Raw genomic sequence first — 13,306 nt, 5'->3', positions numbered from 1 at the left:
TGCCATAGCCACAGCAGCACCAGATCCGAGCTGCATCTGTGAACTATGCTTCAGCTTGTGGCAATGCTAGATCCTTAACCCACTGAGTGAGGCCAGGGTTTGAACCCGTGTCCTCGTGGATACTAGTCAGGTTCATTACTGCTGAGTCATGAACGGAACTTTTTTAACTCACCTTTGAAACTCCAATTATGCATATATTGGCACTGTCCTGAAGATTCTGGATGTTATGTTGTTTTTTTTTCCTACCTGTATTGTAGTATGATAATTTCTACTTATCTATTTTGCTTTCAACAATTCTTTTTTTGGCTCTGCCGACAATGCTATTAAGTCAACCTAATGAATTCTTTATTTCCAGTATTGTATTTTTCAGTTTTGAATTTTTTGAGAATTTCCTTTATTTTTATTGTATTTATAAATCTGTTGGATTTTTTCATCATTTATCAAACTTGCATTTCTTTTATCTACATTTGAATAAATGATTATAATAGTTAAATAAATGATTATAATGTAAATTCTTTGCTAATTGCAACATTCAGGTCATATGTTGATCTGCTTTTATTGAATATATATATATATACATATGTATATATATATATGTTTTATGCTTTTTTTTTTTTTGTCTTTTGTCTTCTTGGGGCCACACCCTTGGCATATGGAAGTTCCCAGGCTAAGGGCCTAATTGGAGCTGTAGCTGCTGGCCTACATTACAGCCATAGAAACACAGCATCCAAGCAGCACCTGCAACCTACACCACAGCTCACAGCAACACTGAATCCTTAATCCACTGAGCGAGGCCAGGGATTGAACCTGCAATCTCATGGTTCCTAGTCGGATTCACTTCTGCTGTGCCACGACAAACTCCTGAATGTTTTTTTTTCTTGATTATGAGTTATACTTTCCTGGCTTTTTTTTTGTATTTATAGTAATTTTTAATTTTATGATGCTGGAAATTGTGCATATAATGTAGAGATAGTGGATTATGTTATTCTTCTCTACAGAGTGTTGGATTTTGTTCTGGGATGCAGTAAATGAACTGCATAAAAATGAGAAGCCTAGGGAGTTCCCGTCGTGGTGCAGTGGTTAACGAATCCGACTAGGAACCACGAGGTTGCGGGTTCAGTCCCTGCCCTTGCTCAGTGGGTTAACGATCCGGCGTTGCCGTGAGCTGTGGTGTAGGTTGCAGACGCGGCTCGGATCCCGCGTTGCTGTGGCTCTGGCGTAGGCCAGCGGCTACAGCTCTGATTAGACCCCTAGCTTGGGAACCTCCATATGCCGCAGAAGCGGCCCAAAGAAATAGCAAAAAGACAAAAAAAAAAAAAAAAAAAAAAAAAGAGAGAGAGAGAGAGAGAGAGAAGCCTAACTGCTTACTTTTTAGTTACTTGTTCCTTGTGTGTCAGCCAAGCTGAAGGTCATATGGGAATGCGAACTAGTAAAGACTGAAAACCTGGGAGTTCCTGCCGTGGCACAGTGGTTGATGAATCCGACTAAGAACCATGAGGTTGCAGGTTCGATCCCTGGCCTTGCTCAGTGGGTTAAGGATCTGGCATTGCCGTGAGCTGTGGTGTAGGTCGCAGACGTGGCTTGGATCCCGCGTTGCTGTGGCTCTGGCGTAGGCTGGCAGCTACAGCTCCGATTCGACCCCCAGCCTGGGAACCTCCATATGCTGTGGGAGCGGCCCAAGAAATGGCAAAAAGACAAAAAAAAAAAAAAAAAAAAAAACACTGAAAACCTGGAGACAAACTAGGTCTATGACCTTGGAAAAATGGCTTTACTCTCTTGGATCTTTGTCTTTGTTCATAAGATGAGGATAAATAGTAGTTCTGTGGATATGCAAGTTGCTGGCAGTGGAATCATTAGGGAAGATTAAAAAATATGGCCATGAGAGGGGAAGGGTCAAGATAGCGGAGGAGTAAGATGTGGCGCTCACCTTCTCCCACAAACACATCTATATGTAGAATGATTTTCACAGAACATCTACTGAAAACTGGCAGAAGAACTTAAACCTCCAAAAAGGGCAAGAAATCCTCGACATAACTGGGTAGAAAAAAAGAAATAAGAGAGAAACAGAGAGAGAAAAAAGGAATCAGGACCAGACTAGCATTCACGAGAGGGAACTGTGAAAGAGAAAAGGAATCCATACCCTGGGAAGCCACCTAACCCATGGGGAGATCAGCTGAGATGGAAGGACCTCAAAGTTGCTGAGAAAAGCACAGTAGCTGGACTGAGGGGGGAAAAGCAGAGCGAGAGCTGAAGAGATCATCTGTTCCACCACCCTGGACACCACAGCCCGAGTCACTTGGGGGGGGACTGGGCTCTGAGACTCAGGCTCCAGAGGTCAGTTCGGGGAGAGGACTAGGATTGGCTGAAGGGCTAAGAAGCTGTGTGCCATGGGCTAGGCAGTGGAAGGCCACAGCAGAGGGAACACGGGAGGAGGTCTAGGCCCACAGGAGAAGCAAGACACCATTGTTAGGAAAGGTAGACTGCCAAAGAAATCTCCCTGTGCATGCATAGGCTCTCAGAGGGCAGGGTGCCTCTGGCACAGGCTATGGGTGGCGAGTAGCCATTTGCTCAAACTATGGGAGACCAGGCCCTTCTTTTTCTGGCTATGGGTGGCCAGGCATCTCTTGCGTGGGCTAAGGGCAGCAGGGGGCTAAGCGCAACATGGTGCCTCTTGCATGATCTACAGGTGGCAGGACAAACCACAGCAGTCATCTTGGAAACCAGAGGGAGGTGTATCTTGCCACCACTAAGGGGCCTATGAACAGGCTCCACCTGCAGCCCAGTCACCTCAGAGTTCAGCAAAAAAGAGGGCATGGCAACTGAGTACCACATGTTGATGCTTTCACCTCCCTGGGAACACAGCTGCCTTGCTGTTGCCACAGCCAAACACACAGGGCAGGGCCCACATGCTTGATCACTGTTCCTTCCAAGGACCCTATAATTAGAAGCAGTCTGTGCAGCACCTCCTGCATGGGCTAAGAAGAATGGGTGCTTCTTGTGTGGTCGACAGGTTGTGGGGGCAAACCACTGCAGTTATCTCTGACTCCAGAAGTAGGAGTGGCCACCCCCACTAGGGGTCTGTGAACAGACACCACTTGAGGCCCCAATCACCTCAGAGGGCACCACAGAAGAGGGCACTGTGACCGAACACCACCTGTTGTTCTCACTCCCCTGGGAACCACACACCTTGCCTCTCTCACTGCAAAATGCTCTGGGCAACTCCTCAATCTGACTAAGGCTCATTAACACTTCCTAGGGCCCTGCAACTAGGAGTAGCTTGAGCCACCTTCCTCCGAGTCCTTGCTACTGTCAAGTGCCCAGTTACCAGACACTGACTACTAGCCCTACCCATTGCCTCCCTCTCCCTAGAAATACACTCAGCACCCTGGGGATAAAAGCCTGCTTGCACCAAAGAAAGAGACAGCAAAATTCCAAACTCCCACACCAAAAATAAATAGTAATCCCCCACAAAATACAGAGGGCTGCTCTTGCATAGAAATAGCCCTTCAAGACTACAGTTTGGTTTCTCCAAACTCACAGAAAAAGAAAACATAAGCAATATGATGAAGCTCAGGAACTATAGCCAGTTTAAAAGAAGAGGAGAATTTACCTGAAGTAGCAAACAATGAAACAGACCTCTGCAATCTGATAGACACTGAGTTCAAAAGGCAGATAGTGAAAATACTGAAGCACTTCAGGGTGAATATGAAGGAATTAAGAGCAGATAGAAACAGTAATGCAGATTCCTTTAGAAAGGAACTAAAAAATACAAGGAGGAACATAGAAAAATTAGAAAATTCATCTGCAGAGACACAACCTGAGCTAAAGGCACTAGCAGAATGAATAATGCAGAAGAATGAATTAGTGACTTGGAAGATAGAATAATGGAAATCACCCAATCAGGACAGCAGACAGAACCAAATGAAAAAACATGAAAGGAATATAAAAGATCTATGGGATCATACAAAGTGGGCCAATCTATGCATAATAGGCATTACAGAAGGAGAAGAAAAATAAAAGGGCATTGAAAATATATTTGAAGAAATTATGTCTGAAAACTTTCTGAATCTGAAGAAAACAGATATCAAGATAGAGGAAGTACAGAGGGCCCCGAACAAGTTGAACCCAAACAGGCCCACACCAAGACATATTATAACAAAAATGGCAAAAGCTAAAGAGAGGATTCTAAAGGTAGCATGAGAAACACAAAGCATTAATTATAAGGGAACCCCCATAAGGCTATCAGCTGATTTCTCTACAGAAACACTACAGGCCAGAAAAGAGTGGCAATATATATTCAAGTTATAAAAGCGAAAATTTTCAGCCTAGAATACTCTACCCAGAAAGAATATCATTTAAAATAGAAGGAGAAATAAAGAATTTCTCCAACAAACAAAAGTTACAAGAGTACTGCAATACTAAACCCATTCTAAAAGACACGCTGAAAGGGCCTATCTAAATAAAAAAGAAGTACGAAGAAATGGGATGGAGGAAATCACAATGGGAGAGCAATCACTGAAATAAGCTAATATACAGATCAAGAGAAAAAAACCTATTGTAAAAGTGACAGTAAACACAAGGAACAGCAAAAGGACAAACATGAAGAGGTTAAAAAGGACTTCAAAATCATAGAATGTGGGAAAGGAAAGTAAGAAAATCTAGATTCTTTTTTTTTTAAATAATGTGTTTGATCCTATATGACTATCAGGCTAAATCCAGCAAATATAGGAAGGGGTTAACATACTTAAAAAACAGGGCAACCGCAAATCAAAACTAAAAACATTACATTCATAAAAACTAAAAAGAAAGGGATGCAAGCATAAAATAAAATATCATCCAACCAAAACCAGAAAGGAACAAAAGAGCAATATAGAATCAATTGGAAAACAAGGTTTAAAATGGCAATAAATACATATTTAACAATGATTAATTAAATGTCAATGGACTGAATGCTCTAATCAAAAGACACAGAGTGGCAGATTGGATGAAAAAGCAAGAACCTACAATAAGCTGTCTACAAGAGACTCACCTTAGGGCAAAGGACACGTACAGACTGAAAGTGAGGGGATGGGAAAAGATATTTCACGCCAGTGAACAAGACAGGAAAGCAGGAGTTGCAATACTCCTATCAGACAAAAACAGACTAAAATGAAGGCCATTAAGAAAGACAAATAAGGACACTATTTAATGGTAAAAGGATCAATTCAAGAAGAGGTTATTACAATAGTCAATATATATGCCCCTAATATAGCAGCACCCAAATATATACAACAGATACTAGCAGACAAAAAAGAGACATAGATGAGAAAACAATAATAGTAGGAGACTTTAACACCCCACTCACATGAATGGACAGATTCTCTAGACAGAAAATCAATAAGGCAACAGAGATCCTAAATGACGCAATAGAAAAGTTAGACCTCATTGACATTTTAAGGATATTACATCCCCAAAAATCAGAATGTACATTCTTCTTAAGTGCACATAGAATATTCTCAAGGATTGGCCACACACTGGGGCACAAAACTAACCTCAACAAATTTAAGTGTGTAGAAATTATTTCAAGTATCTCCTCTAACAGTAATGAGTTGAAACTAGAAATAAACCACAGGAAAAGAAATGAGAAAACACTAACTACATGGAGACTAAACAAAACGCTATTTGGAGTTCCCGTTGTGGCTCAGTGGTTAATGAATCCGACTAGGAACCATGAGGTTGCAGGTTCAGTCCCTGCCCTTGCTCAGTGGATTAAGGATCCGGCATTGCCATGAGCTGTGGTGTAGGTTGCAGATGCAGCTCAGATCCCGCGTTGCTGTGGCTCTGGTGTAGGCCGATGGCTACAGCTCTGATTAGACCCCTAGCCTGGGAACCTCATGTGCTGTGGGTGCAGCCCTAGAAAAGGCAAAAAGACAAAAAACAAAAAAAAACCCCAATATCCTACTTAAAAAAACCAATGGGTCAATGAGGAAATCAAAAAGGAAATTAAAAAGGAAATTAAAAATATACCTCAAGGAAAAATGATAATGAAGACACAACCATTCAAAATCTAGGGATGCTGCAAAGGCAGTGCTTAGAGGGAAATTCATAGTGAAAAAAGAAGAAAAATCTCAAACTGACAAATTAACCCACTACCTAAGTGAATTAGAAAAAGAACAAATAAAACTTAAAGAAGGAAGGAAATCATAAATATCAGAGAAGAAATCAATAAAATAGAGATTCAAAAAACAGTAGAAAAAAATCAATAAAACGAAGAGCTGGTTCTTTGAAAAGTAAACAAAATTGACAAACCTCTGGTCAGACTCACCAAGAAGAGGAGAGAAAAAACCCAAATACACAAAATAAGAAATGAAAAAGAAGTCACAACAGATACTGCAGAAATACAAAAAACCCTAAGAGAATACTATGAAAAATTATTTGCCAACAAATTTGAAAACCCAGAAGAAATGTACAACTTTCTAGAGACTTATAGCCTGCCAAAACTAAATCAAGAAGCAGTAGATCAACTGAACTGACCGATCATTATAGACAAAATTGAATATGTCATAAAAACTTTCCCTACAAACAAAAGTCCAGGACAAGATGGCTTCACAGGGGAATTCTACTAAATGTACAAAGAGGAACTTAAATCCATCCTCCTTAAACTTTTCCAAAAGGTTGAAGAAGAAGGAACACTTCCAAAGACATTCTAGGAAGCCACCATCACCCTAATACCAAAACCAAAGACACTACCAAAAAAGAAAATTATAGGCTAATATCTTTGATGAGTATAGACACAAAAATTCTCAACAAAATTTTAGCCACATGAATCCAACAACATATCAAAATGAGTGTACAGCATGACCAGGTAGGATTCATCCCAGGTTCACAAGGATGGTTCGACATGTGCAAATCAGTCAACATCATACACCACATTAACAAAAGAAAAGTAAAAAATCACATGATCATCTCAATAGATACAGGAAAAGCATTTGACAAAGTCCAACATCCATTCACAATACAAACTCATATCAAAGTGGGTATAGAGGGAACATATCTTAATATAACAGCCATTTATGACAAACCAACAGCAAATATAATACTCAATGGAGAAGAGTTGAAAGCCCTCTGCCAAAATCTTCAACAAGACAAGGATGCCCATCTCACCACTTTTATTCAACAAGGTATTGGAAGTCCTACCACAGAAATCAGACAACCAAAAGAAATTTCCAAGTAGGAAGAGAAGAGGTAAAATTGTCACTGTACGCAGATGACATGACACTATATATAGAAAACTCTAAGGACTCCACACAAAAACTACTCGAACTGATCAACGAATTCAGGAAAGTAACAGGATACAAGATTAACATTCAGAAATCGGTTGTATTTCTGAATACTAACAATGAAATATTAGAAAAGGAATACAGAAATACAATACCTTTTAAAATTGCACTCCCCAAAATCAAATACCTAGGAATAAACCTGACCAAGGAGGTGAAAGACATAGATGCTGAGAACTAGAAAACATTAACCAAGAAAATTAAAGAGGATTCAAAGAAATGAAAAGATATTCCACACTCCTGGGTTGGAAAAATTAATATTGTAAAAATGGCCATACTACCCAAAGCAATCTCCAGATTCAAGGCAATCCCTATCAAATAACCCATGACATTTTTCACAGAACTAGAACAAACAATCCAAAATTTTATACGGAACCACAAAAGACCCAGAATTGCCACAGCAATCCTGAGGAACAAAAACCAAGCAGGAGGCATAACTCTCCCAGACTTCAGGCAATATTACAAAGCCACAGTCATCAGGACAGTGTGGTACGGGTACCAAAACAGACAGACGGACCAATGGAACAGAAGAGGGAATCCAGAAATAAACCCAGACACCTATGGTCAATTAATCTTTGACAAGGGAGGCAAGAGCATAAAATGGGAAAAAGACAGTGTTTTCAGCAAGTATTGCTGGGAAACCTGGGCAGCTGCATGCAAATCAGTGAACCTGGAACACACCCTCACACCAGGCACAAAAATAAATGCAAAATGGCTTAAAGGCTTAAATGTAAGACAAGACACCGTCAAACTCCTGGAAGAGAACATAGGCAAAACATTCTCTGACGTCAACCTTACAAATGTTTTCTCAGGTCAGTCTCCCAAAGCAATAGAAATAAGAGCAAAAATAAACCAATGGGACCTAATCAAACTGACAAGCTTTTGCACAGCAAAGGAAACCATAAAAACAAACAAACAAAAAAACCCAAGAAGACAACTTATGGAATGGGAGAAAATAGTCTCAAACAATGCAACTGACAAGGGCTTAATGTCTAAAATATAGAAACAACTTATACAACTCAACAGCAAACAAGCCAACAACCAAATGGAAAAATAGGCAAAAGACCTGAATAGACATTTCTCCAAAGGAGATATACAGATGGCCAACAAACACATGAAAAAATGCTCTACATCACTGGCTATTAGAGAAATGCAAATCAATACCACTATGAGATACCACCTCACACCAGTCAGAATGTCCATCATTAGTAAGTCCACAAACAACAAAAGCTGGAGGGGGTGTGGAGAAAAGGGAACCCTCCTGCACTATTGGTTGGAATGTAAATTGGTATAACCACTATGGAAAACAGTATGGAGGTACCTCAGAAAACTAAACAGAGAACTACCATATGACCCAGCAATCCCACTCTTGGGCATAGATCCAGACAAAACTTTACTTGAAAAAGACACATGCACCCGCCTGTTCATTGCAGCACAATTCACAACAGCCAAGACATGGCAACACCCTAAATGTCCATTGACAGATGACTGGATTAAGAAGACGTGGTTATATACGCACAATAGAATACTACTCAGCAATAAAAAAGAACAAAGTAATGAAATTGACAGCAACATGGTTGGATCTAGAGACACTCATACTAAGTGAAGTACATCAGAAAGAGAAAGACAAATACCATATGATATCACTTATATCTGGAATCTAATATATAGCACAAACTGTTCCACAGAAAAGAAAATCATGGACATGGAGAACAGACTTGTGGTTGCCAAGGGGGAGGGGGAGGGGGTGGGATGGACTGGGAGTTTGGGGTTAATAGATGCAAACTATTGCCTTTGGAATTGATAAGCAGTGAGATCCTGCTATATGGCACTGGGAACTATATCTAGTCACTTATGATGGAGCATGATGGACGAAAATGTGAGAAAAACAATGTACACATATATGTGTGACTGGGTCACTTTGTTGTACAGTAGAAAACTGATGGAACACTGTAAACCAGCCGTAGTGGAAAAAATAAAAATCATTAAAAATATGGCCATCATATTTATACCCACAGAGATACTCTGATTAAGAGGGTTTGGGTGGAGCCTGGAATTTGTTTTCTTTTTTTCTTTTTCCAATTTTATTGAGATATAATTGACATACAGAATTGTATAAACTTAAGGTATTCAGCATAATTGACTTATGTACATTATGAAATGACTATTACCGTAAGTTTAGTGAATGTTCATCATCTCATATAGATATGACATTAAAGAAATAGAAAAATATTTTTTGTGATAAGAACTCTCAGCATTTACCCTCTTAACAACTTTCATATACAACATACAGCAGTGCTAATTATATTTATCATGTTGTACATTACATTCGTAAGACTTACTCTTCTTATAATTGGATGTTTGACCATTTTGACTGCTTTCATCCAACTCCACCCCCAACTCCTGCCCCAGCCCCTGCTTCTGTTAACCACAAATCTGATCTCTTTTTCTGTGAGGTTTCGGTTTTTGAAGTATAATTGACCTACAATACTATGTTCATTCCTGTTATGCAACATAATGATCTGACATGTCACCATACAAAGGTATTACATATTTATTGATTATATTCCCTATACTATACATTTCATACCCATGACTCAAGTAATTTTGCAACTACAAGTTTACGCCTCTTCATCTCCCCCACCTATTTCAGAATTTCTTTTTAATAAACACTCTAGGTAATTGTTGTGCTCAGTCAGATTTGTGAAATAATGGATTTGATAATTTCCTGAGTTTTTTCAGGTCAAAATTCTAGGCATGTGTAGGCTTGATGTTAAAGAAAGTAAGTAAAGACCGAAGGATTAAGACATGGGATAGGCAATTTTTAACAAGGCAAAAGATTGTATTGGGGAGTAGAAGATAAAAAAAGACCAAAGAAAACCAAAGAGAAAGAACAAATTTGATGTACCTTTGCACCAGGAATCTGATCCAGCAGAATTCAGTTTGAGAGCACTGAGAAGCTAGAAAGTACGTCAAGAGGAGTGCTTGAGGAAAAGTGGGTGGGAGGCAGGGAAAGTCAAGGGAGTTTTAATTTAGATAAAAGCCTGCTCTTGGCAGAGGTTGAGAGCAGGTATCTGATAGCGATTCTTTGTTACCAAGTTAAAATATCTCATGAGAAGATAAGGGCAGGGAATCACGGAAATCTCCTTTCTTGGAGTTCCCATTGTGGCTCAGTGGAAACGAAACCGAGTAGCATCTATGAGGATGCAGGTTCAATCCCAGGCCTCACTTAGTGGGTTAAGGATTTGGCGTTGCCATGAGCTGTGGTGTAGGTTGCAGACACGGCTTGGATATGGCATTGCTGCGGCTGTGGCATGAGCCATTGGCTATAGCTCTGATTTGACCCCTAGCCTGGGAACCTCCATATGCCAAGTGTGTGGCCCTAAAGACAAAAGACCAAAAAAAAAAAAAATAAAAAAATAAAAAAAAAAACAAAGAAGAAGAAAAAAACCTTTCTTGTTTTAGCTAGATATAGAGCAATTATCCCTGGAATAAACTGGAATATGAATAAATTATTGAGTGCCCTACCCTAAATTATAATAGCTCTTTGTGTCAATCTTTCCTTGATCTAATCATATCTTCTTTTTATTAAAGTTACTGCATACTTATTTGTTACTCTCTGAGAGATTACCAATTACCAGCTCTGAGGTGGCAGGGAGCTGGCTTTATAGATTTCATAGCTCTCGTCAGGAGAAGTTTGGTCTAGTGATTACAAAATAGGGGCCTGGAGTTAAACAGACCTATGTATGTGGGCTGTGAAACGCATTGCCTCTGTGAGCAACTTACCCTTAAAATGAGTATCATTATCGTTAGGAATGAATAGGAATATATCTGTGTGGTGGTTTGGATCCCGGCAGCCAGAAGTCAGTGTAAAGGATCTTGGCTATTCAAGAAACGGTAATGATAGTAATTTTTTTCCACAACAATTTTTTTCTTAATTGTACCAGATAAAAGTTTTTTGAAAGAATTGTCTCTAAAAGTCAAATCAAGTACTATCAAGGATATAAATAAACATGTCTTCCTTTGGGAAAAAAAAATCTCTGAGGAAATGGTCCTGAGGGACCAGCTACTGAGATATGTAATCCTAATAAAAATCTATTCTCCTGTTATCCTCTGGTCAGGAAAAGGCACTATCTCCTTCCTTGTAGCTAGAGGGGATTATGGGCAAATCAACAATTGGAAAAATCATGCTCTTCAATGCAGAAAGAGATATAAGATAAATGAGAGGTTCTGATTCTTTGGACCAGACTGGGAGGAGAGAGTTCTAAATTCAAAGCTGTTATCTTCTATTCATTTTCTTTCCCAGGACAATTATGGACAACAGACAGAATACAGCATTATAACTCTAAACTAAAGGATGGTGAGTGCCTGCCTGGCCCTGGTCAGTCATATAACACAGTGGTTACAAGTACAAACTGTAAGAGTCAGACTGTCTGCAAGTCAGTTGCTTTGGAACTTGTCTTGCTACTTAACTCGGATGTCTCATGTGCAGAATGCAGATAATATTAATGTCACATATCTCTTAGTACACAGCCTCACATAATAACCACTTAAATAAATGTAAGCTTAAAAAATTATCATTAAACCTAAAGCCACTAGAGCTAAGAGATCTTGGGAAAACTTGACCTCACCTTCTTGATTAGAGAGCAGTGACTCAGAGGTTGGAGTGTCATATGCCAATTAGGACTCTCTCCAAAAAAGAGGCAGGAGAGAGAGGACATATAAAATGGACTGACTAAAAGGTCTAAAACACATCTATCTAATTTTTGAAAGAACTGGAATACGAATAAATTACTGCTTTCTCTAGAGTGCCAGTTCGCACTCTGGAGGCAAACTTTAGCCTCTTATTTGTTCTCTAGAAGTTAAGGGCACTGTGGCTGTGAAGATAGATCCATAGTGAAGAGTAAAAACCTTCCTTCCATACTAAAGCTCAAATCTCTCCATGGATTCCATTCTCAAGTATCCAGGGTGGATGGATACCTGGAGGGTGGTGATGGTGTTTCTTTCTAAGTGGTTCTCTTTTCTTTTCCCCATGGAAGGCCCTTTCCCACAGCAGAATGGCAGCTGAGAACTCTTCTGTGACAGAATTCATCCTTGCTGGCTTAACATATGAGCCAGGACTCCAGATCCCCCTCTTCTTCCTGTTTCTAGGTTTCTACATGGTCACTGTAGTGAGTAACCTGGGCTTGATAATGTTGATTGGGTTGAACTCCCACCTGTACACCCCCATGTACTTTTTCCTCTTCAATCTCTCCTTAATAGATATCTGTTACTCAACTACTATCACCCCTAAAATGCTGATGAGTTTTGTTGCAGAGAAGAACATCATCTTGCATGCTGGATGTTTGACTCAACTCTTTTTCTTCTGCTTTTTTGTCATCTCTGAGTCCTTCATTCTGTCAGCGATGGCATATGACCGATATGTTGCCATCTGTAACCCACTGGTGTATGCAGTCACCATGTCTCCTAAGGTCTGTTTACTCCTTTTGTTGGGTGTCTATGTGATGGGGTTTTTAGGGGCTATGGCCCACACAGGAAGCATAGCAAATCTGACCTTCTGTGCTGACCACCTTGTCAATCACTTCATGTGTGACATTCTTCCTCTCCTTGAGCTCTCCTGCAATAGCACTTATGACCATGAGTTGGTGGTCTTTATAGTGGTGGCCATTGACATTGGAATGCCCATTGTCACCATCTTCATCTCTTATACTCTAATCCTCTCCAGCATTCTCCACATTCACTCCACTGAGGGCCGGTCCAAAGCTTTCAGTACGTGCAGCTCCCATATGATTGTGGTTTCTCTTTTCTTTGGTTCTGGGGCTTTTATGTATCTCAAACCACCTTCTATTTTATCCCTTGACCAAGGGAAAGTGGCCTCCCTGTTCTATACCATTGTGGTGCCCATGTTCAACCCATTGATCTATAGTTTGAGGAACAAGGATGTCAAAGTTGCTCTGAGGAAAACCTTGGGAAGAAAAATATTTTCTTGA

General features: G+C 39.9%; 1 protein-coding gene across 1 annotated transcript; it reads left to right on the top strand.

Annotated features, from left to right (window-relative positions):
* The first annotated feature begins 12,373 nt into the window (after window positions 1-12,373).
* On the top strand, window positions 12,374-13,306 carry LOC100521287 (olfactory receptor 8B12). Its single transcript, XM_013979523.3, has one exon. The coding sequence runs from the start codon at window positions 12,374-12,376 to the stop codon at window positions 13,304-13,306; it is 933 nt and encodes a 310-aa protein (XP_013834977.2).

This window comes from Sus scrofa, chromosome 9 (genome assembly GCF_054392235.1).
Source record: "Sus scrofa isolate SSC_HxYL_T2T_F1_AM1 chromosome 9, Sscrofa_HxYL_maternal_Yorkshire_Landrace_v2.0, whole genome shotgun sequence".
Classification (NCBI taxonomy): Eukaryota; Metazoa; Chordata; class Mammalia; order Artiodactyla; family Suidae; genus Sus; species Sus scrofa.
This window is presented reverse-complemented; position numbering and strand designations above follow the sequence as displayed.